Below are 26297 nucleotides of genomic sequence, written 5' to 3'. Positions count from 1 at the left end.
AGGTCGTTCCCTCCTGAAAATGAGGCTGATGGAGGGAACGCCACCAACCCTGGCAGCATTACCGAGGCTCATTCCCCAGTCTCTCCAGCGCAAGCCCTGGTGCTTTCCCTTCACCCAGTTGGTCTGACAGTGGCTGATCCTAGATAAGAAAGCACTTGGTAAAATGGGAAAGAAGATAAGAAGGTGTCATTATCATCATCCCAGAAGGTTGAATTACTAAAGTCATGATGTATCTTTCCTTCTCTTTCACTTCCCCATGCAATGACCACCAGAAATCTCTGTCCATTTCCCAGCAGCCAGAGCCGAAGTGTGCAGCGGCACTGGGGAAAGGTTCCGAATCTTCCGTGCTGAGAAGACTTACGCAGTGAAGGCGGGACGGTGGTATTTTGAATTTGAGACGGTCACTGCTGGAGACATGAGAGTTGGTTGGAGTCGGCCTGGTTGTCAACCGGATCAGGAGCTTGGCTCGGATGAACGTGCCTTTGCCTTTGATGGCTTCAAGGTGAGTGGACTTTGCCCTGTACCGGTCACCTGTGCATGCTGGAGGCTCGTCTCCTCTGCTGTTCCTCTTGGTAGCATCACAATACCAGTATTTTCCACAGCACAAACATGGAAAAAATATTTCATAGAAAAGCTTTTGTCCTCGTCGTCTCAAAACCCTTCCCACAACACATGAATACGGTGAAATTCACCAAGTAAGACATTGCTTTTCCATGGTTATCAAAAGATAAATCATCTTTGTGAATCAAAATGTTAAAGATACATATATAGAGGAAAAATGCATATACATTGATACAGCGATTCCATGTCAGGAGTTTAAGCTATAATTAATGGTATGTTTGTATAAACATTTAATAGCTACAATGCTTAAAGCAGTGTTGTTTATAATCACAAATGGTTTTCATTTTCAACATTATTAGTAATTTCTATTAAGTTGGATGGAAGCTGGTCAGGTGTTTATTTTGTTATTTATATATTTATAAATGTTTAAAGATTGTTTTACATATGTAAAAGATTTTGATTAGTAATATGGGCCAGGCGCCTGTAATCCCAGCACTTTGGGAGGCTGAGGCGGAGGGATCACTTGAGGCTAGGAGTGCAAGACCAGCCTGGGCAACAAAGTAAGATCCTGTCTCTACATTTTAAATTAGCCAAGCATGGTTTTTTGATTTTTTTTTTTTTTTTTTTTGAGACAGAGTTTCACCCAATACTTAGGAGGCTGAGGTGAGAGGATTGCTTGAGCTCGGGAGGTCGAGGCTGCAGTGAGCCATGATCATACCACTGCATTCCAGCCTGGGCAAGAGAGTGAGACCTTGTCTCAAAACAAATAAAAAAATAACAATAACAATGTGTGTATGATTATAGCCACAATAGGATAATGATAGTCACTTTTGATTGGTAAAATCATAGATTTTTTAAAGTCTTGTTTTTATTTTTTATTTTTTAAGTGAATTTATACTCCTTTTCACATGAAGGGGGGAAGGCTACTTTTTAACTAAGAAAAATAAAATTGGAATAAATAAGCAATCGTGAAGAGATTTGACATTTAGATATTTCTTGGTGTGAAATGTCCTGTGAGGAAAACCTTTCTAGGCTTGAAATTAGGGCAGTTGACCCATTTAGTTCTGAAACATCACATTTCCTGAATCCAGTTTTTTTTTTTTTAATTTCAAATAGAGAATTTTAACACTTTTTTTTTGGGGGGGGGTCAAAATTAGCAAACTTTAAACTTAAAAAAATAAAATAACAGATAAAAGGTAGGTTTAGGTTTATATCTCCTGAAGATCAGATGTAACGAACCAGAGTGGGAAGTATCCTGAGGAAAGTTAAAATAACCTTTACTCCCAATCAAATTATAGGCAAGAAAGGATACTCCCGATTTTGGAACAGGCATGGGGTGGGTGGGGCTGGAAGGAGAACACTACAGCCAGGTAAGTGGGTTGGGCATTTTATGCCTTTTGATACCTGATGTAAAAAAGACAATGTTATATTGGGAAGAATTATGTCATTGTTCTGCATTGGCGACTCTGTCCGGTAACATACCAATTCACAATGAAGGTGAGGCTTAAGAAAAAGTCAAAAGAGGCCGGGCGCGTGGCTCAAGCCTGTAATCCCAGCACTTTGGGAGGCCGAGACGGGCGGATCACAAGGTCAGGAGATCGAGACCATCCTGGCTAACACGGTGAAACCCCGTCTCTACTAAAATACAAAAAATTAGCCGGGCGTGTTAGCGGGCGCCTGTAGTCCCAGCTACTCGGGAGGCTGAGGCAGGAGAATGGCGTGAACCCAGGAGGCGGAGCTTGCAGTGAGCTGAGATCCGGCCACTGCACTCCAGCCTGGGCGACAGAGCGAGACTCCGTCTCAAAAAAAAAAAAAAAAAGAAAAAGAAAAAGTCAAAAGATTTATCTGACAAAGTAATTCACATAACTCAGGTGTACCTATAAATCAATGGAATATACTTGTAGATCCAAAAGTCACATTTATCAAAACTGTGTTTCAAATGTACTTACAAATGAGATTTCACTTTATGTATATAGAAAAAAAAAAGAAAAAAAGGTTGGCATCTATATTCAATTTTTGGCTTGTTACTTCAGCAGATATCCTAAGGATATTTTTAGGTTTGATTTGAAGCTTTTTTACTCTTAGTATGTCACTGAAATGCTTCTAGATTTCCATTTTGTTGAAGTATCTGTGCCATCGGTTCTAAGGAATGAAATTTTATTTTGAAATAGATGAAAATTACACTATCATTTTCAATGACAGATGCCCAGCTCGATTCCCTAGCTCATAATTATTTGTATTTGTGGGAGTAGAGAATAACAAACCATATTCTGGGAAACATTCATTGTCGCAGAAAAATAATATATTCTAAAGGCATACAAGTTTTCTTTCAGCAGAAAGTATGTGAGATTAGATTTTTAAAATAATGGGCTCTCAAAATCATGAAATAGCTTTTGGATTTTTTTTTCAAGATTCAATAATATACCGTGTTAATATTAGGTAGGAATTTAGAATTCCCAGACAGTTCCATTTTGCTTAGGACATTGCAGTAGACAGATATGCCAGCTGCACTTTCTCCTGCTGTTGTGTTAATAGAAGGCGCTGCTGTTAAGTAGTGACAGAGTGGTGGGTGGGTGCTATTTTCCTGTCTTAGTCTGTGACAAGGGACTTTTCTGTCCTCTGTATAGGCCCAGCGGTGGCATCAGGGCAACGAACACTATGGGCGCTCTTGGCAAGCAGGCGATGTCGTGGGCTGTATGGTTGACATGAACGAACACACCATGATGTTCACACTGAATGGTGAAATCCTTCTTGATGATTCAGGTTCAGAACTGGCTTTCAAGGACTTTGATGTTGGCGATGGTAAGTCTACTATGTTTTGTGTTGTTTTTAAGTTTGCAGCACAATGAAGCTTTCATGCTGAGGCTTCCCAACCAGTTGTTTCTGTTTGAAGGTGAGTGAGCAAATGAGTTGCAGCTGTAAATCGTGAGGGTGCCATGTGACTGACTTGATCAGATGCCCTTGAGATTACATTATTAGAAATGCTATCTATACGACTTAGCTAGGATTTCTAGAAGGCTGAAATGGCTTTTATGAGTATGAATAAGAGAATAAATAGCAGATAAAAGAATAGGTTTCCATCCTTGTTAAATTTTCATTTAGAACTTCCCTATTTCATCAGCTGCCTAGAGCCTCTTTCTGTTGATTCATTTCATAAAAATGAAATGAGGACCCATAATGGATCAGGTACTTTGCTGGATGCTGAGGCGACAAAGACGAATGAAACACTGTCCTGTCTTTATGTAGATTACAGATTACCTGCCAGGGGAGGTTGACACTTGTACAGTTTCTGTTTAACGGCCAAGTTCTAAGACAGAGAAATGCAGAAAGCTCTGTGGAAGCACTATGCACGGAGTACGTGCTGCTGCTGTGGGGCCCTGAGGTGGCCTTTGAGCAGAGTTGTAAAGACGGAGAGTGGGCCAGGTGCGGTGGCTCAAGCCTGTAATCCCAGCACTTTGGGAGGCCGAGGCGGGCGGATCACAAGGTCAGGAGTTCGAGACCAGCCTGACCAATGTGATGAAACCCCATCTCTACTAAAAAATACAAAAAATTAGCCGGGTGTGGTGGCACACACCTGTAGTCCCAGCTATTTGAGAGGCTGAGGCAGGAGAATCGCTTGAACCTGGGAGGCGGAGGTTGCAGTGAGCCGAGATCGCACCACTGCACCCCAGCCCAGGTAACAGTGTGAGACTGTGTTCAAAAAAAAAAAAAAAAAAAGATGTAGGGTGTTGGTGAAGCAAGGAAGACATTTACTCCTCTGAGATACAATGCACTCCCAGGTAGGTGGCCTTGGCCACAGAGGGCTGTTTTATATTTAAATTAGTTTGATTTTTTTTTTTGAGATGGAGTTTTGCTCTCGTTGCCCGGGCCGGAGTGCAGTGGTGTGATCTCGGCTCACTGCAACCTCTGCCTCCCATATTCAAGTGATTCTCCTGCCTCAGCCTCCCAAGTAGCTGGGATTGCAGGCATTTGCCACCGTGCCCAGCTAATTTTTGTATTTTTAGTAGAGACAGGGTTTCACCCTGTTTACCAGGCTGGTCTCGAACTGCTGACCTCAGGTGATCCACCCACCTCAGTCCCCCAAAGTGCTGGGATTACAGGCATGAGCCACCGTGCCCGGCCTAAATTTTAAAAAGTTAAGAATTGAGTTTCTTAGTCATACTGGTCACCATTTGGAGGGCTCAATTCCCATAGGTAGCTAGGGATGCCCCTACTGGACAATGCAGAGAGCGAATATTTCTCTCACCACAGAAAGTTCTATTGGATAGTGTTACTCTGGAGCATATAAACAAGACAATAGCTGATAAAAATTATATAATTATCTTATTTCAGCCAGGCATGGTGATTCACACCTGTAACCCAAGCACTTTGGGAGGCTAAGGCGGGAGGATAGCTGAACCTAGGAGTTTGCTACCAGCCTGGGCAACATAGCAAGACTCTGTTTCTACAAAAATTTAAAAAATTAACCAGGTGTGGTGGCGTGTTCCTGTAGCTCCAGCTACTCAGGTGGCTGAAGTGGGAGGGTCACTTGAGCCCAGGGAGGTCAAGGCTTCAGTGAGCTGTGATTGTGCCACTGTACTCCAGCCTGGGTGACAGAGTGAGACCTTGTCTCAAAATAATAATAATAACCTCATTTCAAAGATAAGCCAACACTTCTTTTCAAAATAGCTTTTGAATATATCCTGTGATATATTTGCATATAAAAATGTAAATATATTTGCATATACATAGTTTTGGATTTTAAGATATATACCTACCTCAACCAGTATTTCTTTTTCTTTTTTTTCTCTCTCTTTTTTTTTTTTTTTTTGAGACAGAGTTTCACTCTTGTTGCCCAGGCTGGAGTGCAATGGCACATTCTCAGCTCACTGCAACCTCCGCCTCCCAGGTTCAAGCTATTCTCCTCCCTCAGCCTCCTAAATAGCTGGGATTACAGCCTTGCACCACCATAGCCGGCTAATTATTGTATTTTTAGTAGAGACGGGGTTGTACCATGTTGGTGAGGCTGGTCTCAAACCCCTGACCTCAGGTGATCCACCTGCCTCAGCCTCCCAAAGTGCTGGGAATACAGGCGTGAGCCACTGCTCCCGGCCTATTTCTAATAGTCTATATAAATTTGTCACTGATCTTCAAAATGTTAGCCAGTTCATTGCTTGTATTAAGTTTTGTATTCCTTCATTTAGCTAGCTTCTGAGCAGGTATGAACATTGTTTCTCTAACACAGATTTACAAAAATAATAGGAATTTTACTTGTGTAACTCAATATCTATGTTTAAAATGTTTATTTTTTACTTTTTGGAGATCCATAGTAAGTCTAATATGTATGAGATACATGAGAAGTTTTGACACAGGCATGCAATGAGTAGTAATTGCATCATGGAAAATGGGGTATCCATCCCCTCAACCTTTAATCCTTTGTGTTACAAACAATCCAATTATACTCCTAGTTACTTTAAAATGTATGACTGAATTATTACTGACTATGGCCACCCTGTTGTGCTATCAAATATTAGGTCTTACTCACTTTTTTCTAACTATTTTTGTACCCTTAATATCTATTTTGAACACTTACCTCTGGGTGGTGAAATTAGTGCTCTAACCCTCCCCTACCTGTCTCCGTTTCTCTGATATTATTTTTAGGGATGTCAACGTATTAGTGGGAAGGTAGGAGGAAGGCTTTTTATTGGTGTTATCTATCTGTCTACACTAGCTGCTACTATGAATGTGACCTAGGTTTCATTTCTTAATTGGTTTTATAATTATTAATTATATTATATAATTGGTTATCAACTAATTAAAATTATTAATTATATAAGTATATAATTATATTATATAATTAGTTATTAACCAATTATATAACATAACTAATCATTAATTAGATAATATTATATAATCATTAATTATATAGTATTAATTATATAATTATTAATTGTGATATTAATTATATAATTATTAATTAATTAATTTAAAAATACTTGACTGCTATGCTTCCTTTCTTTGGATGTTAAAAAATATTAAATGCATGTGTGAGTTCTGTTTATATGGTACATGGTTCAGATAATAACAGATTTGCGGAATGCTCATCCATATTGTTTAAGCACGTAACAAATGTTCATGGTACCACGCAATCGCAGAGACCAATCACCATTGCAATAATGAGACAGGCTCTGAAGTGTGTCACGGTGGCACATGGTTTTGAACAATTTTGGCTTTTGACTTTGTGTACTTCATAGAATTTTTAAAATTTAAAAACTGACTCCAACTTTGTATCAGTATCTCTATCATAGAGTTAACACAGGATTTTGATGAATTGTCTGAAATTTTGTGGTTGATGTTGCTGGACTTTTAATAGAGGTTTTTGGAGGGCCTGCCTTGTGGTCTTCAAGGCAGGTTATAAGCTTTATGTAGATTATAAAGCTTATGATCTTTATAATAGCTTTATGTAGATTATAAAGCTTAGGATGATCATTAAGTAGTAACTTTGTAGGGGTCAGTGATGAATCTAAATTTTCTACCATAGAGAGGACTTCAGAGTTTATCCATGCCCATGATTTTTCAATGCTTTTTGGTACTGGAATATCTCTTCCCCGTCCATCCTCTCCCAAATTAACTTTATATAGCTTCCCCAAAAAAGCCCCTTAATTTACCTGTCACTACTGAGAGCTAGCCTTGAGATAGCTAGGGCTCAAAGGATCCAGTTTGAAAAACTATTTAGGGTTTTCTAGCACAGAAACATACTGTGGTTGCTAAAGTACTAAAATGGATTGATAAGTGGTCTATTTTAAATTTTTCTTACACCTAGCCTATCTTTATGTCTGTGTCATGTTTCATTTGGCATTTTTAACCATCTTCATAATTTCTTCTTATTGCTACAGAGAAAGCTTAGTCATTTATACATTGACTATTAAAGCATGTGGTAAGATGAATAAATGTAGAAATTATTATCCATGGAGGTATCTATATCTATATCTATATCTATATATTCGTATATTCACACACACACCTAGACAGATGCATACGTATGTATATGTGTGTGTGCACACACATACACAGTCACAGGCTATAGATCCCTGTCTGATCAGCTTAGTAGACAACATGGCCATGTATATTTTGACCTTTCTATCTTTTGCATAGTTTATACAACTGAAATGACATGCTGACCAGTATAAGTTGTTTCTATATAATATCAAGAAGAAAATCAGAAACATCTTTGAAAGACTGATATGGCCATCCAGTTAAATCCAGGTGGAGCTATGGCCATCCTAGTTCTGGAAAAGGACAGGGTTGTTCCATAAAGGTGCTGCTAGGAACACCCTATCCTCTTCCAGAACTAGATGGCGGATCACGAGGTCAGGAGATCAAGACCATCGTGGCTAACACGGTGAAACCCTGTCTCTACTAAAAATACAGAAAATTAGCTGCATGTGGTGGCCGGCACTTGTAGTCCCAGCTACTCGGGATGCTGAGGCAGAAGAATCACCTGAACCCAGGAGGCAGAGGTTGCAGTGAGCCGAGATCACACCGCCACACTCCAGCCTGGCGACAGAGTGAGACTTTGTCTAAAAAAGAAAAAACAACAACAACATTGCTTTTAGGGCTTTTCTAAGGGGCTTCAGACCTCTTCCTCAAATAGGAACTGCAGCATCCCTCAGGAAAGTCATCTGTTAACTGGATAAAAACCAGTTACACAGAGACAGAAACACTGGTCTCTGGTAGAAGGAGCAAGACTCTCATTCCCGCAACTCCTCCTCAAAACCACGCTTACATGGTCAAGATCAAGAGCATTGTTGAGCTAGAGTGAAATTCCACTAGAATTTCAGAGTTTAAAGGCTGCATTGTCTATGTGGCAGATCCTCTGTTAGGATTCTCCCTTCTCTTTGGCTTTTTAAAAATCTCTTCAGAGTATCTTTGGGGAAGGCAAAAGGATTCCTTGAATCATCACTTTTAAAAGACCCCTCTGACTGTAATGTCAGCAAAGGAATAGTGCAGGGCATGTGTGGAAACAGTTTTTGATGAGCTTAAGTTTTTCCATGAATTCTTGTCTCTTCTCACCATTGGACGGATAACCATTCAAAATCAGGATTGGGGAAGCTCAGGGAAAGAGGTTGCAGTGTTCACTCTTATGGACGGAATCCTAAGATTGCTTCTAGGAATCTTTCTCCGTGGTGTAGACGCTATCTTATATAACCCTCTCCTCTTAAGCGCCAGCAGAACTTGTGAGTGTGATGGGGTATCTCTCATGATTAGGTCACTAAGTCAGTTTACTTTGAGTTAGTCATATAGAGATTATACAGGTAGACCTGACCTAACCAGATAAGCCCTTAGGGATTGGGCCCTTCCTGAAGTCAGAGAGACACAAAATATGAGATAAAATTTCCTGCTAGACTTGAAGAAGCAAACTGCTGTGGTATGGAGAGAGCAACGTGATGGGAACCTGCAGGCTGCTTCTGAGAACTGAGAACAGCCCCAAGTTCATAACTGGCAAACAAACAAACAAAAACCAAGAAAGCTCAGTTCTACAGCCCAAGGAACCAAATTCCCTCAACAACCAGGAAGCTTGGAAGATGACTCCAACCCTCAGATGAGAGTGTAGCCCATGTTACCATCTTGATTTTTATCCTCATGAAACCCTGAGCAGAGAACCCAGCCCTACCTACCGTGCTGGACCTCAGACCTACAGAACTATGAGATAAGAAATGAGTATTGCTTTAAATGGCTAAGTTTGTTCCATAACAATAGAAAACCGATATATTGATCAAGGGGCTTTCTTAGGTTCATCTGAACCTTCAGCCCCACCAGACTATCAAAGACCACCCATGACACCATCCTGTTTAGAGAGAAAACAGGAATCATGGCTTGCTAGTAGGGCAGCCCCAGGGATTCCTCTTCCCAAAGAAGTGTTTTTAGATGTACGTATAATTCTCCAAGCTCATATGCAGTTACCTAATCAGGAGCCATTTTTATTATAAGCTATGCTGCCTAATAACTTAGTTGACGTTTCAACTTTTGCCCGCAGAGGTATAGTAGCTAATCAAGCTATGATACTCCTCCATACCCAGAACCTAGGAGGAGCTCTCCTGACACGTCTGTGGTCTACGGCATTTTACCAAAAGCAGAGATTATTCCACATTATGTTTTGAGACCAAGGCTTTTTATATTAAAGCCATGATTTTTATATGGCGCATCCCTTTACATACACATTCCTCAAAAGCCTAGTGGAAGTGATCCTCATCACATTAGCTGGGAGACAGGAACAGGGGTAGTAGAGGCCTGAGATCTCTCTTCTTTTCCCCCACCCCTAGTGTACATATATAAATTTCCATCCATCTTACCACATACTTATTTTCATTACTTTACTAGCCAATGTATATATGTCTGAGCTGACCATCTCTGTAACAATAAGAAGGAATTATGAAGATGGCAAAACATGCCATATCAAGCATGGCACAGACACAGAGACAGACTAGTTATATGAAAAATTTAATTACAGAGCACTTATAAAACCTTTCAGTACTTTAGCAACCACAACTTATTCCTGTGTTAAAAGATTTTTCTAAATTGTTTTTCAAACTTGTAATATGACAAGAAAAAGAAATGGAAGGTGATAAGAATTGGAGTAAAAGGAACGAATTTATCATTATTCAAAGACAATATAAGTATTTACAAAGAAAACTCGAAAGAATCTGCATATATTACTAGGAACAATTGGAGTGTTTCACAAGGTAGAATTTCTATTCTAGCAGCAGTTAAGGAAAGTAAATTAAAGATACCATTTACAGTAGCATCAGAGACTAGCAGTAGCTAGGTATCTCTCTAACAGAAGGTATATAGTACCTTTACTGAGAAAATTATTAAAACTTATTGAGAGATGGTTGACTTTATTAAGAGACTTATTACCAAATAAATGAGAGGTAAGTTATGTTCATGGAGAAGACAAAAGCCTAAAGATATTAATTCTTCCAAAAGTGATCTATAGCTTCAATCTGTCAATCATACTTTTCAAATAAAAATCAAGTGTTTTTATGGAAATTGATATGATGATTCTAAAATGTATATGGAAGTGTAAAAGGCTAAAATATCTTCTGTCTAAAAGCAGTGAGGGGATGCATATCCTACCAGATAGCAGGATTTATTGTAAAGCTATAGTCATTAAAATAGAGTGGTATTGTTTTAGGGACAGACAAATTGACAAATGGCATAAAGTAGAGATGCCAGAAACACACCAGCACACTTATGGAACCATAGAACATGATCATGTAGCGTGTAAGTATGTTGAAGAAAAGAGGCCTGTGACAAATGGGGATCTATATGGAAAATATGACATAGTCACTTCCTCACACCATATATGATAACAAATTCTAAATGGTCTTAAATGTCAAAAGCAAAACTTTGAAACCACTGGTGGAGAATATAGACAAATTTAAGAACATTAATTTTAAAAAAGCCTTAAAGGAAGCATAAAAACAGTCATCTATTAATGGGGAGAAGCTATTCACAATGTGTACAACTGAAAAAAAAATGTTAGTGCTAAGAAAATATAATTTCTGAAATCAAGCAAAATGATGAAAAGGTATGAACAGGTATTTCATAGAAGTAGCAACTCAGAGGGACAAACATTTGAAGAGATGTTCATTATTATTGATCGGGGAAGTGCAAATTCATAATTAAATGCTATTCTATATCAATTCTGTTGGCAAACATTTGTAAAGACCTGACAATACTCAATATTGGAAAGCAGTGCACCCATAGGACCTCTTTTGCATTGCTCTTAGGAGTGCAAATTGGTCTCTCCACTTTGGAAAACGGCATGACAGTATCTCTGAAAATGGAATATTCACATACCCATGACCTAGAAATTCTACTCCAATTTTTTAGCTACACTAATGTGTCTCAACAGTAGGAGATATGTACAAGAATGGTTGTAGGAGCACTATTCACAATTGCCAAAGCCAGGATACAACCGAAAGCACATGGAATGGATGAATAAACTGGAAACTACAGTAACAAATGACAACATGGATATCTAAGAGAAAGAAGTCCCAAAAGATAACTGTGGTAGGCCAAATAATGTCCTCCAAAGATGTTGATTGATGACCTACTCTTGGAAATCTATGACTATGTTCCCTTACATTGCAAAAGAGATTTTGTTGATGTGATTAAGATAGTGATCTTGAAATGAGGAAATTAACCTGGATTATCTGGGGAACCAATGTCATCACAAGGATCTTTATAAGAAGGAAGTAGGAGTGTGTGTGTGTGTGTGTGTGTGTGTGTGTGTGTTTGAGAGAGAGAGAGAGAAAGATTGATGGATCAATTGATCTGGGAGTCAGGGAAAACCAGAGACCTCTAGAAATGACAGAAAAGTCAGGAAGTGGGTTCACTGCAGAGCCTCCAGAAGGAACTCAGCCCTGTTGAGCAATAGGTTGGAAGATACTTATAGTGTCTTGCTCTTGTTGCCCAGGCTGGAGTGCAGTGGCATGATCTCAGCTCACTGCAACCTCCACCTCCTGGGTTCAAACGATTCTCCTGCTTCAGCTTCCCAAGTAGCTGGGATTACAGGTGCCCACCACTATGCCCAGCTAATATTTTTTTGTATTTTTAGTAGAGACGGAATTTCACCACGCTGGCCAGGCTGGTCTCGAACTCCTAACCTCAGATGATCTGCCCACCTTGGCCTCCCAAAATGTTGGGATTGCAGGAGTGAGCCACTGTGCCTGGCTAGCATTCTTAAAAAAAAAATCAACTTTTATTTTAGATTCAGAAGATACATGTTCAGGTTTATTGCCTTGATATGTAGCTTTATGCTGAGGTTTGTGATACAATTGATCCTTTCTCCCAAATACTGAATATAGCACCCAATTGTTTTGCAGCCCTTACCCACCCATCACAGTAGTCCCCAGTTTCTATTTTTACCATCTTCATGTCAATGAGTACCCAGTGTTTAGCTCTCACTTGTAAGTGAGAATACACAGTGTCTGGCTTTCTGTTCCTAGGTGCTACGATATGGCCTCTGGCTGCATCCGTGTAGCTACAGAGGAGATGATTTCATTTTTTATAGCTGCATAGTATTTCATGATGTATATGTACCACGTTTTCTTTATCCAGTTCACTGTTGATGAGCACTGAGGTTGATTCCATGTTTTTGCTATTCTGAATTGTGCTGGGATGAAACATATATGAGTGCATGTTTCTGTTTTTGGTAGAATGATCTGTTTTCTTTTGGAGATATATATATACACACACATATACACATACACCCAACTGGGTTCAATGGTAGTTCTGTTTTAAGTTCTTTGAGAAATCTCCAAACTGCTTTCCACAGTGGTTCAACTTATTTACATTCCCACCAACAGTGTATAAGCATTCTCTTTTCTCCACAGCCTCATTGGCATCTGTTCCTTTTTGACTTTTTAATAATAGCTATTCTGACTATGTGAGACGGTAGCTCTTTGTGGTTTTGATTTGCATTTCTCTGATGGTTAGCGATGGGAACATTTTTTCATGTTTGTTAGCTGCTTATCTGTCTTCTTTTGAAAAGTATCTGTTCATGTTGTTTTTTACTTGTTGGGTTATCTAAGTTCCTTATAGATTCTAGGTACTAGACCTTTGTCAGACACATAGTTTGCAAATACTTTCTCCCATTTTGTAGATCATCCTTCTCAGCATTCTTGATTCAAATTCTAGCATCCATTTAACTACCTATAGAAACGTAGACAAATGATTTAACATCTTAGTTGTTTCCTCATCTGAAAAAATGGGATTAATATTAAATAATGTAGGCAAAAGTGCTTATGTATTATATGGCACATAGTAGGCCACAAGCAGCTAGCTGTTACCTTTTCTTCTGATCAAAAATGTGAATTTACATCTTAGTATAATATTGGTCATTTTTATCTGCTTTTTGGCCATTTGGTTTGGGTTTTATATTTAATACATGGATTCCGAACTGTGTTTCAGAAATGTTAAAATTTGAAATAATTTATTCTTAGGAAAAGCTGGTACACTTGTGATCTGCTCTATCTTCCTTTTATTGTAGCCCCAGAGATTTCAAGCCTGTATTTTGCTCCTACATCTTTGGGACTGCCAGCTCCTTGGCTGGATTTGCATGCTCATCACCCTCCCCTCTGCTTTGGAGCAGGGAGGCTCATCAGCACAGAGAGTTAAAATTTGCTGAAGCCATCTGTCTTTTGTTGGAGGAAGCAGCTTAGCCATAAGTTGTAGCTACTGTTTTAACAGATTTGCAAATAGTTAGGGTGGGTCTGGCTCAGGCCCAAGTAACTGATTGGGCTCATGTGCACTAATTTAAGATCCACTGCCAGAATGAAAATTTCCCTTGTATATCATCAGGCTCTGTTATTTGCAGGGTGTCAATTAAGGTAACTGGATAGAAGATCAAGAACATAAAGGACAGGAAGGTGGGACCCATATTTTACATGTGCTGGGGGAGAGGCATGATTTTTTGGAAATCTGTTTTGTTGTGTTGAAATACTTGTGTGTGTTCTGCCTACTTCATGCTAACAAAGAATTGAACCCCAGTTATGTTTTGCTGTGGAGTGATGATTAAGAGTGATGTCATTTATCAACCTGTTTTGTTCAATTTATGCCAAACATTTAGTCTTAATAGCATTTATCATTTTCTGACACTGTATGATGTATACAGTGGTATACAATGGCAACTAGTTTTTTATTTACCTATAGTCTGTCTTTTGTACTCAAAGTTGTGCTCCAGAAAGTCAGGTGCTATTTTTGATTTTGTTCACTATATTCCCAGTGTGTAGAACAGTTCCTGGCATATAGTAGGTGTTCATTAAATATTTGCTGAATGGAGACACCTGATACTCTCTGAAGACAATGTAGAACAGTAACTTAGAAAAGGGGTTGGCAAACTAAGGCCTGAAGGCCAAATCCAGCTCACTACCTGTTTTTTTGTTTGTTTGTTTGTTCATTTGTTTGTTTTGAGACAGGGTCTCTCTCTGTCACCTAGTCTGGAGTAGTGTGAAGTGATCATAGCTCATTGCAGTCTTCAACTCCTAGGCTCAGGTGATCCTCCCATCTGAGCTTCCCAAGTAGTTGAGACCACAGGCACATGCCATCATGTGCAGCAAATTTTTAATTTTTTTAAATAGCTCTTTGAAGAACAAAGCTAACTCCTAAGCAATATGCCCAGAGTCAACCTAATTTGTTAATTTTTTTTTTGTAGAATCAGGGTCTCGCCTTGTTACCCAGGCTGGTCTCAAATTCCTGGGCTCAAGTGAACCTTCTGCCTCAGCCTCTCAGATACAGATACAGGCATGAACCACTGCGTTGGCCCTGCTTTTTTAAGTAAAGTTTTATTGGAACACCACCACACTTGTTTGTTTCTATACTGTCTATGGCTGCTTTTGCACTATAGCTCAGAGTTGAGTAGTTGCAACAGAGACCACATGATCCATGAGACCTAAAATGTCTTCTCTCTAGTCATTTATAGAGTTTGCTGAGCCCTAGATTAAATCGTGGGCCTTGGGATCCACCAGACTTGGGTTTATTTTCTGGTCACTTAGCAGCTGCGAGGGGAACTCATTTAAACTCAGATTTTGGTTTCCTCATGTGGAAAATGATAATAACAATTCCTATGTTATTGAATGGTTGTAAGGGTTCGCCAAGATGAAACATTGGGAAACATTAACTACTAGTATGAAGCCGTGTGTGCTGGGAATTTCATTTATTGGCAGCCTCTTCATTATGCAGGATACTTGGCCATATACTGAACAAAGGGAGGTGATGGAGGCCTGGCCCTTTCTCTGAGTGGCAGCTGAACAGTACCTGTAGTTTTTCTCCACTCTGTCTTCTTTGATCCCATTGCCACGTGGTTGTTTCTGCTGTATATAGGCCATATTTTAAAAGTAAATGTAGTTTCTAGAAATATTGGTTGTTTTGTTATAATAGATTATTAAAACCATAATCTCAGAAGGAAGAATATGATTTGATTTTTACTGTTAAGTTCTGCTTTACTTAAAATGAGAAAAAAAATATGCTAGTTTCTACTTGTGGATGTACTTGCATAAATACATTCCTTTAAAGGAGACAACACAATGAAGCAATACATAGAAATACCATCTACTGGTATAATTGCTATAAACTAATGAAAAAATGGCATGTATTTAATTATTTATTTTAAAAGTAATATCTTACTTTTGAATATTTGGAAAATACACAGGAATATAATGACAGTGATTAAAAATTACAAACATTCCCACTACACTGAGAAAAAATTGACATTTAATGCATCTCTCCCACTTAAAAAACTGAGATGATACTGTAAAAATAATTTTCCATCACCTCCCTTTAAACTTAATATTATAAATTTTGTCCAAAGGCATAAAAACATTTTAAACATACTTTTTTGTTTTTTTTTAAATCAACTTTTAATTTTGAGAACTATCTGCCCTGCAGAAAAGTGCAAAAAAAAAAAAAAAAAAAAAAAACTTCAGTAACACCTGTATATTCTTTACCTGGGATCGTCAATGATTTTGATTTTGCCATATTAATTTTATCTCTCTCTACAGTTTATTTTGTTGAGCCCTAAAGATGATTTTTAATGGTTGCACATATTTAATCCTGTGTATTTATCATAGTTAATCCTTCTCTTCTCAGGAATTATTTTCTCTTTTTACCTTTATTTTTCCATTTAAAATTTAGTTCACTGAGCATCCATGCTAAGCATTATACACATAAGATCTAATTTTAAAACTATAACCCTAAGGGGCAGGTGTTACAGAAGATAGGAGTAAAGCTTAGAGAATTTAAGTAACTTGCCAAAGGTCAAATAGCTAACAAGTGCTGGGGCTAAGACATGAATCCTGGTTTATTGGACTTAGAACTCTGTGTTTTTAGTCACTTCATGGTAATATCCGTCTGCCATCTTCTTAGATGTTAACTCTCCTACAAAACCTTCCTGACTCCCATGTCTCCATGCTTCCTTTGCTCCCAGAATCCTGTCTGCTTAGATGGATGGTACACTATTTCGGTATAATAACTTTTTTTTTTTTTTTTGAGATGGAGTCTTGCTCTGTCACCCAGGCTGGTGTGCGGTGACACAATATAGGCTCACTGCAATCTCCACCTCCCAGGTTCAAGCGATTCTCCTGCCTCACCCTCCCAAGTAACTGGGACTACAGACACCCACCACTCCGCCTGGCTAATTTTTATATTTTTAGTGGAGAAGGGTTTCACCATGTTGGCCAGGCTGGTGTTGAACTTCTGACCTCAAGTGATCCACATGCCTCAGCCTCCCAAAGTGCTGGGATTGCAGGTGCCACTGCACCCAGCCAGTATAACTTCTTCTTTTCTTTCTATGTCATTAGACCATGAGCACGTTTTACCCTGGATCTGTGTTAGTCATCTTTTACTCCTACTTTCTGACACATGGGAGTTGCTTAGTAAGTAATTATCGAATAAGTAAATAAATGGTTGAAAGCTTCTTAACACATATTACCAACTTGCTCTACATAAATTTTGTACTACTTTAAGTTGATTAGGAGGATTTCTGTTAGTGAATTCACTACCTACCAACATTGAGTGTTAGGACTCAAACAATACGTGTTTGGGCCATTTTATGTCCACATCACTCTTACAAATTTCTTTATGGGAAAGATGTGGGTTTGTCCCATTTTATTAAACAAAAATTTTTAAATGAAAGCTATTACTTGTTTTCATAATGAAATATATATATATATAGAGAGAGAGAGTGAAGAAAATTTGTTAAATTGGGAGCCATAGAGAACAAAAGTACCCAAAATTCCACTATTCTGAAGCTTTTAAATAAAAACCCTACTGGTGTTTTCCTATCTAAAAATAAACCATATGTTATCTTTCTTTCTTTACATAATAATTACTTGGAGTATTTTCCTATGCATTAATGGGCCTTTCAAAACCAAAATTTCAAAGGCTGAATAATGTTCATCTCATGAAAAAAAGTATATTTATTATCAAAACAGTATTCTAGAATTACAAACATAGCTATGGGGAACAGTTTAGGACATAAATATTTGTGCATAGTACTAGACTGAGTATTTTAAATGAAAGTATTTCAGATATGCAGAAAAGTTTAGGTATTAGTGAAACAAATACCCGAAGGTCAACTATACAGATATTTACGGCTCTCCAATGACTTTCCATGTAGACTAGGAACTCCTTCTACAAATAAAGTGATCAGAAAGAAGTAGATGTTTACCGTTTGAGGAGAGGTTTCTATCTTGGTATCTCCTAGTTTATGTTAAATGGGTGTTAGATTTACTAATTTCTGCTAATGCAGTTCAAGCTGTCTGAGAACTATTGTATTTACACCGTGCTTTTTCTTTTATTTCTTTGGGGACACTCATTTAAAACAACTTTCCTTGAATGTAGCTTTAAGAGCTGTCACAGCTGCAGATACAGCTGCAATTTTTTTTAGTTTTAACTAGAAACTCATCATTTACTCTTCCTCGAACACAGCTGGATATGTTCTTTTTTCCTGGTTGGTGGCACTGTTATACAGCTATTCATTTGACTATATGTTGATGCATACAAACTGGTGAAATCATTATGAATTATTGGATGTAATTTTTATCATCTTATGCTATTTTGGGGGTTATATATTGCTTGCACTGCCACTAATTTCAATAAGAGAAAAGTGTGTAAATCATGACAGAGCTAACTACAATTCTTGTCAAAATTGTTGGCTTATTCTTAGGATCCATTGCTTTTATGCTCTACAAATTAGAGGATCTAATTTGCATTCCGACACTGACGTTTTTAGTGTGCTGCCTACTTGAACATTAATGTAAAACATTATGGAAAGAAGTGAAGGCCAGGCACAATGGCCCACACCTGTAATCCCAGCACTTTGGAAGGCCGAAGCAGGCAAATCACCTGAGGTCAGGAGTTCGAGACCAGCCTGGCCAACATGGTGAAACCCCATCTCTACTAAAAATACAAAAATTAGCCGGACACAGTGGCACGCACCTGTAGTCTCAGCTACTCGAGACGCTGTGGCTGGAGAATCACTTGAACTTGAGAGACAGAGGTTGCAGTGAGCCAAGATCACGGCACTGTACTCCATCCTGGGTGACAGAGTGAGACTCTGTCTCAAAATAAAATAAAATAAAATAAAATAAAATAAAAAAGTAAACACCCACCCCTGATGAATATCATCTCATCCTTTTGTGGAAAAAAAAAAAATCTCATCTCCTTTCTAACTCATTGTGTTGCCAATCAATTCCAAAGAGCTCAAAAAAAAAAAAAAAAAAAAAAAAAAAAAAGAAAACAATTAACAAAGTTAGTATAGTTTCCTCTTTTTGTTCAATAGAGGAAAGATTTGCTAACTCTGACACACATGAGAAGAACTTATGAAATAATACCACACATCTACAACCATCTGGTCTTTGACAAACCTGACAAAAACAAGAAATGGGGAAAGGATTCCCTGTTTAATAAATGGTGCTGGGAAAACTGGCTAACCATAAGTAGAAAGCTGAAACTGAATCCCTTCCTTATACCTTATACAAAAATTAATTCAAGATGGATTAGAGACTTAAATGTTAGACCTAAAACCATAAAAACCTGAGAAGAAAACCTAGGCAATACCATTCAGGACATAGGCATGGGCAGGGACTTCATGTCTAAAACACCAAAAGCAATGGCAACAAAGTCAAAATTGACAAATGGGATCTAATTAAACTAAAGAGCTTCTGCACAGCAAAAGAAACTACCATCACAGTGAACAGGCAACCTACAGAATGGGAGAAATTTTTTGCAATCTACTCATCTGACAAAGGGCTAATATCCAGAACCTACAAAGAACTCAAACAAATTTACAAGAAAAAACCCCATCAAAAAGTGGGCAAAGGATATGAATAGAAACTTCTCAAAAGAAGACATTCATACAGCCGACAGACACATGAAAAAATTCTCATCATCACTGGCCATCAGAGAAATGCAAATCAAAACCACAATGAGGTACCATCTCACACCAGTTAGAATGGCCGATCATTAAAAAGTCAGGAAACAACAGGTGCTGGAGAGGATGTGGAGAAATAAGAACACTTTTACACTGTTGGTGGGACTGTAAACTAGTTCAATCATTGTGGAAGACAGTGTGGCGATTTCTCAAGGATCTAGAACTAGAAATACCATTTGACCCAGCCATCCCATTACTGAGTATATACCCAAAGGATTATAAATCATGCTGCTGTAAAGACACATGCACACGTATGTTTATTGCAGCACTATTCACAATAGCAAAGACTTGGAACCAACCCAAATGTCCATCAGTGACAGACTGGACTAAGAAAATGTGGCACATATACACCATGGAATACTATGCAGCCATAGAAAAGGATGAGTTCATGTCCTTTGTAGGGACATGGATGCAGCTGGAAACCATCATTCTCAGCAAACTATTGCAAGAACAGAAAACCAAACACTGCATGTTCTCACTCATAGGTTGGAATTGAAAAAGGACAACACTTGGACACAGGAAGGGGAACATCACACACTGGGGCCAGTTGTGGCATGGGGGACGGGGGAGGGATAGCATTAGGAGATATACCTAATGTAAATGACGAGTTAATGGGTGCAGCACAACAACATGGCACATATATACATATGTAACCTGCATGTTGTGCACCTGTACCCTAGAACATAAAGCATAATAAAAAAATATATATTTTATTGGTTTTTGCTCTACTGCTCATGGCTATTACATCTAAATATAAGATTATATATATAATTTATGCATTATAAATATATCTCATGCATAAATACATGCTTCATACATTAAACATGTATTTTTCCCCCACGCTTAGATCCAGTTTATTCCAGAAAAAAAAAGCCAAAATTTTCTTCAAAGATCAAAAGCAACTATCAGTAGATGGAAAACTTTAAAATTCTTTCCTCTAATTCTTTTTTTTTCTTGAGCTATGTATGAGGAAATCTATAGCTCAGACTGTGTCTGGTGTTAGTACATATCAAGCTCTTTGGCCAGAAGTAAGAGCAAGGCCAATGAACCACATCCCTGGTACTTAGTTTCTTCTCACTTTCCCTATATGAGGAAGTGCATGCACTGCTCAGCAAGGAGACTGCAGGGCAGGGATCTCTGGAATCCCCGGAGGACCAGGGGCTGCATAGCAGTTACTTTGTCTTACAGAGTTAAGTCTGAGATGAGAGAAGGGATTTATCTAGGGCCCACAGCTAGTAAATTATAATGTCAAGGTCAAATCCTGGTTTTCTCACCCTTACGGGTAATATTTAATGTCGTTGTTCCCTTTATTACACTACTTTTTTCACCGTAGGGTGACAGCTCTCACAAAGTTCAGTCCTGGAAGAGTATGTGTGATAATTCCATACTAACAGGATCATATAGTAATGGTACTAAAACTTTTTATTTTTTTTTCTTCCCAGGATTCATACCTGTGTGTAGCCTTGGAGTGGCTCAAGTGGGCAGGATGAACTTTGGAAAGGATGTCAGCACCTTGAAATACTTCACCATCTGTGGCTTACAAGAGGGCTATGAACCATTTGCCGTTAATACAAACAGGGATATTACCATGTGGCTGAGCAAGAGGCTTCCTCAGTTTCTCCAAGTTCCATCAAACCATGAACATATAGAGGTTTGCTTTTTCTTTCAAAATCAGGCCATTTCTAAAAAGCAGGAAAAGAATATCATAGGAACTTCTGCTTAGACAATTATTGTGACTTACTTAAAATGATGACCTTGATGTGTTATACAGAAGTGGAATCTAAACAAAGATGGCACTTTATACCAGCTGTCAGTGGATAGGAAACTTAAATTTTTGCTTTCAATTCTTTTTTTTCCCTTGAGCTATGTGTGAAGAAGTCTGTAGCTCAGACTGTGTGTGGGGTTTGTACGCATCAAGCTCTTTAGTTAGAAGAAAGATCAAGGCAAAGGGAGCCACATCCATTCTGATAAGTTACGTTACAAGTAGCTTATTAGAATGAGGAAAAATACTTCCCTTTTTATGTGTGGGCAATGTCGGGCCGAATCTGAATATATAGAATTATAAGATAAATTTCTGAAACTGTCTTTAGAGACAGAAGCAGAACTCTATGACTATATCCATAGCACAGTAATCTGTTTAATTATCTCTTACAAAATGATGCCATGTGTGGACTGATTTGGGATTCTGAAAACGTGATGTGCCTTAAGCATCTTTAGAATCAGGAAATCGACAACGGTGATTGGAATGTGAACTATTGCTTCTTCATTTGCCAGGTGACCAGAATAGACGGCACCATAGACAGTTCCCCATGTTTAAAGGTCACTCAGAAGTCTTTTGGTTCTCAGAACAGCCACACTGATATCATGTTCTATCGCCTGAGCATGCCGATCGAGTGCGCGGAGGTCTTCTCCAAGACTGTGGCTGGAGGGCTCCCTGGGGCTGGCCTTTTTGGGCCCAAGAATGATTTGGAAGATTATGATGCTGATTCTGATTTTGAGGTTCTGATGAAGACAGCTCATGGCCATCTAGTGCCCGATCGTGTTGACAAAGACAAAGAAGCTACCAAACCAGAGTTTAATAACCACAAAGATTATGCCCAGGAAAAGCCCTCTCGTCTGAAACAAAGGTTACTATTTTATACACTGTGATTTTAAGTTTGTAGTTAAGTGAGGAGGGTTACAGACCAGAGTAAAGGGTCTCCTAGTGTAAAGTTTTTTCCTCCCCCTCCTCCCCCTCCCCCTCCTCTTTGTGCAAAGGATTCTATAAGGAAAAATTAAGCAACCTGTTAGTCATCTAATTTGTTAGTGTAGATGCTATCTATCTCAAGAGTTATTTTTAAAGATGTCTATGTTTACATTCTTGCCTGAAACTTGCAGAGTATTTTCTCCAAATAGTACTTTTTTATGATAAAGGCGGCAAGTTATTTTAACATCCTTTCTTATACTAAATCAGATTTTCTCAGTCTCAGCACTATCGACAGTTCAGGCCAGACAATTCTTTGTTGAGGAAACAACTTGGACATTGAAGGATGCTGAGCAGCATCCTGACCTCCACCCACTAGATGCCAGTAGCACTCCATCCCCCACACTGTGAGAACCAAAAACATATATCTCCAGATATTCCCAGATGTCCCCCAGGGAGCAAAATCGCCCAGGGTTAAGGCAACTCAATTGATTATATGCTCATATTTGAAGTAGACAGAACATTTTAATGTTGCTTATTGTTAGTCCTCTAAAATATTTCAGATTTTTGCTTAGAAGAACAAAGCCAGATTACAGCACAAGCCATTCTGCAAGACTCACTGAAGATGTCCTTGCTGATGATCGGGATGACTATGATTTCTTGATGCAAACGTCCACGGTATGAGGTTGCAGCTTTTGTCATTTATTTCTATTTGTCACTCATTGTCACTCATTATGCTTTACATCTCAAATAACACATACTGATTCATCATACTTAGTAATATTATTTTTAAAATGTTTCTGTTTTTGGATATATTTTGGGGACCGAAAGTTTGAAAAAAGTTTATGTATTATGATAGATATTATGCAATGAAAGAGCTATTTTAGGAAAAATATTTTTAATGGCATGCATAATCTTAATTTTGCTATTCTGTTTCTTGGCAAAATTTTAAGTTGCCCTTGAATTTTTCAACTACTTTCTTCATCTTACTGAATTGTCTAAAGGAAGATCAATTATCATAATTTGTGAGAGGTCAAGCTTTGCTCTCTTCCATTTTAAATTCTCAAGGCTACTTCTCCTAAAATGCTACATTGAAAAAATATTTAGTTGTGTTCATTGTAGAGTGCTCCCACATTTTAGTTTGATGTTCACATGTTCTGAACTATTTCAAAATGAGTTTAGGCTGGGCACAGTGGCTCAAGCCTGTAATCCCAGTACTTTGGGAGGCTGAGGCGGATGGATCACCTGAGGTCAGGCGTTCGAGACCAGCCTGGCCAACATGGTGAAACCCTGTCTCTATTAAAAATATAAAAATTAGGGGAGTGTGGTGGTGGGCGCCTGTAATCCCAGCTACTAGGGGGGCTGAGGCAGGAGAATTGCTTGAACCCAGAAGATGGAGGTTGCAGTGAGCTGACACAGTGTCACTGCACTGCAGCCTGGGCGACAGAGTGAGACTCTATCTCAAAAAAAAAAAAAAAAAAGTGAGTTTAAAATGTCAAAATGTTTTATGTCAGAGAAAGGAAAGGCCAAGAATGTGCAAAAAGGTGGGTGACAAGTATAAAAACCCTAACATTGGCCAGGTGCACTGACTCATGCCTATAATCCCAGCACTTTCGGAGGCCAAGGCAGGTGGATCACCTGAGGTGAGGAGTTCGAGAACAGCCTGGCTAACATGGTGAAACCCTGACTTTACTTAAAATATAAAGATTAACTGGGTGTGTTTGTGCACACCTGTAGTCCCGACTACTTGGGAGACTGAGGCAAGAGAATCTCTTGAACCCAGGAGGCAGAGGCTTCAGTGAGCTGAGATCACACCACTACACCCCAGCCTGGGTGACAGAGTGAGAGCCTATCTCAAAAAAAAAATAAAAAAAATGAGCATAGATTTGTATACATGTATAAGCTTGAAGAATTTGAAGCTTCCCTATGCTTAATGGAGTCATGATTTTATTACATATGCTGTATATATGTACACGTATATATGTGTGTATATTACACACATGTAGCGCACACACACACACATACTCACCAGCATAAAAAGACTTAAATCATTTAGCATGTTTGCTCAGATCGCATCTTTTCTCTTTCCTGTTATTTCTGATTTAATTCAGGATCTCTGATAAAAGACATCTCTTAGTTTGTAGTGTTAGTCCTTTGTGCCTACAATATTTTCATTCACCCAAACAGTTTTAAACCAAGAAGTGAATTCTTAAGTCATTCACAGAGTTAGACACAGTTAGGATTGCAAATCCAAGTTTTGTTTTGTTTTGTTTTAATTTGCCAATATTTGGTTTTGCTATCTTCACAGTACTATTACTCAGTGAGAATCTTTCCTGGACAAGAGCCTGCTAATGTCTGGGTGGGCTGGATTACATCGGATTTCCATCAGTATGACACGGGCTTTGACTTGGACAGAGTTCGCACAGTAACAGTTACTCTAGGAGATGAAAAAGGAAAAGTGCATGAAAGGTTGGTGTTCCTCAATTTTTTACAAGAATGACATGTGAAAAACATATTGGTGAACCTAGCTGTTCCTTTTCCTTGTATTTTATGACCAAGATATTTCTATTTGTAGGAACAATATAATCAAGGCATTAATGTCAATGTCGTTTTTGTTACTCATACAAACCAGTAAGGAATCTAAATGTATTAAACGTGCAAGCATTGTACAGTAAGACCAGTGCAGTCTTTTGGGGTAATGATCATATATTCCTTCAGGTAACATGACTGACAGCTTGGGTTACCAATACTTAGCCTTTGTTTTAGAGATGAGAGATGGGTGAATGTGAGGCTTTTAACCAATGACTTGATCTATATTTTGGAAACTGGCTACGTGGTGGGGAGAAAACTGTGAAGACAATGTGGGCTGGTAGTTTAGACCAGGTGGACGCATTTGAACTCAGACTGAGGAGAAGTGGGTTCTTTCCTCAGCTTTGCCATTGACTCGCTGTGTGGCTTTGGGTAAGTCAGTTACACTTTCTGTGCCATCTTTTTTTCATTTATAAAACAAACCAAACTCAAACCAAACCTTCAAAAAAGTGAAGAAGGGTATCTTCCTTGCAGAATAAGACAAGAGAAGATCTGACCATTGGCTTCTACTTTTTGTGCCCATGCATCCTCTCTGATCTGCTGTGACAGGTCTCAGAAAGCGTCCTTTATAACGTTGCTTTTCTTCTATACTTGCACCATCATTTTTTGGGAAACTCACTTTCCTGCCCTTGAGTTGTAACATATGAAGCATAATGGACTTAGCAGTTGCAATGGGGGCCCAGCAAAAATCTCTAATGAAGAGCTCTTTACATAAGTATGGGACAAAAAAACCACGTGTCTCCAGGAATATTCTTTGGGGGCCACACTTAATTTGCAGGGATGGCAGCAATGTAACTAAATAACTCAATATAGGGATGGGATAACTGAAAGATGATTTTGTTGGAGGAAATGGAAGATAGGGAAGGGTTATTGGATTTTACATACATAGTGTGAAGAAATGCAGCCTATATTTGATTACTCAAAAACTGATTTGTCCCAGCCTTTTTGTTCTTTTCCTTCTGCTTGCCTGCCTTTAGCCTTTTTTGCTAGTTTTATTAATATGTTTACTGTATAGTGGCAAAGAAAGAGAATGCTGATAAGGCTCAAATCCTTAACTTTGTTACCATCTCTAGTAAAAGTTTTAGAGAAGGTGAAAATCAGGTGGCGTTTGTGGTTAACATCACTGGGTTTTTTTGTGTGTTTGTTTGTTTGCATATTCTAGTTAAGTCTGTCTCTCAGATCACTGGGAATTGTCCAGAAAGGGGCAAAATTTTAGCCAAATTTTAAATATATCAAATCACTGAAGGCTTATGTGGAATTTGCCTGAGGACTTTGACAGTGTTTGGAAACAAATGCTTCTCATTTCAGAACAAGTTGTGAAAAAAAAACTAAAAAAAAAAAAAAAAAACTGAAAAAAAAAATCCATGAGATGAAAATTACAAATTTGGATGATTTTTAAATAGTTAAACTTTTTTGAACCCGGAAAAAAGGTCTAGTTTGGTTTGAGTTTTTGGAGAGAAGGTGCAGGTCAGTTCTTACTTGGTTCCA

At 38.5% G+C, this 26297-nt stretch overlaps 1 protein-coding gene across 1 annotated transcript in view; it reads left to right on the top strand.

The window, feature by feature from the left end:
- RYR2 (ryanodine receptor 2) overlaps positions 1-26297 on the top strand; it is a 557611-nt gene that overhangs the window by 294541 nt on the left and 236773 nt on the right. Inside the window, exons 28-33 of the mRNA XM_031934901.1 lie at positions 294-502; positions 3189-3363; positions 20980-21188; positions 21812-22164; positions 22784-22898; positions 24529-24689. Coding sequence (XP_031790761.1) covers positions 294-502; positions 3189-3363; positions 20980-21188; positions 21812-22164; positions 22784-22898; positions 24529-24689 — 1222 coding nt within the window. The remainder of the gene's footprint in view (positions 1-293; positions 503-3188; positions 3364-20979; positions 21189-21811; positions 22165-22783; positions 22899-24528; positions 24690-26297) is intronic.

Source organism: Piliocolobus tephrosceles, chromosome 1 (assembly GCF_002776525.5).
Source record: "Piliocolobus tephrosceles isolate RC106 chromosome 1, ASM277652v3, whole genome shotgun sequence".
Classification (NCBI taxonomy): Eukaryota; Metazoa; Chordata; class Mammalia; order Primates; family Cercopithecidae; genus Piliocolobus; species Piliocolobus tephrosceles.
Note: the sequence above shows the minus strand (reverse complement) of the source record. Positions and strands in the feature narration are given on the sequence as shown.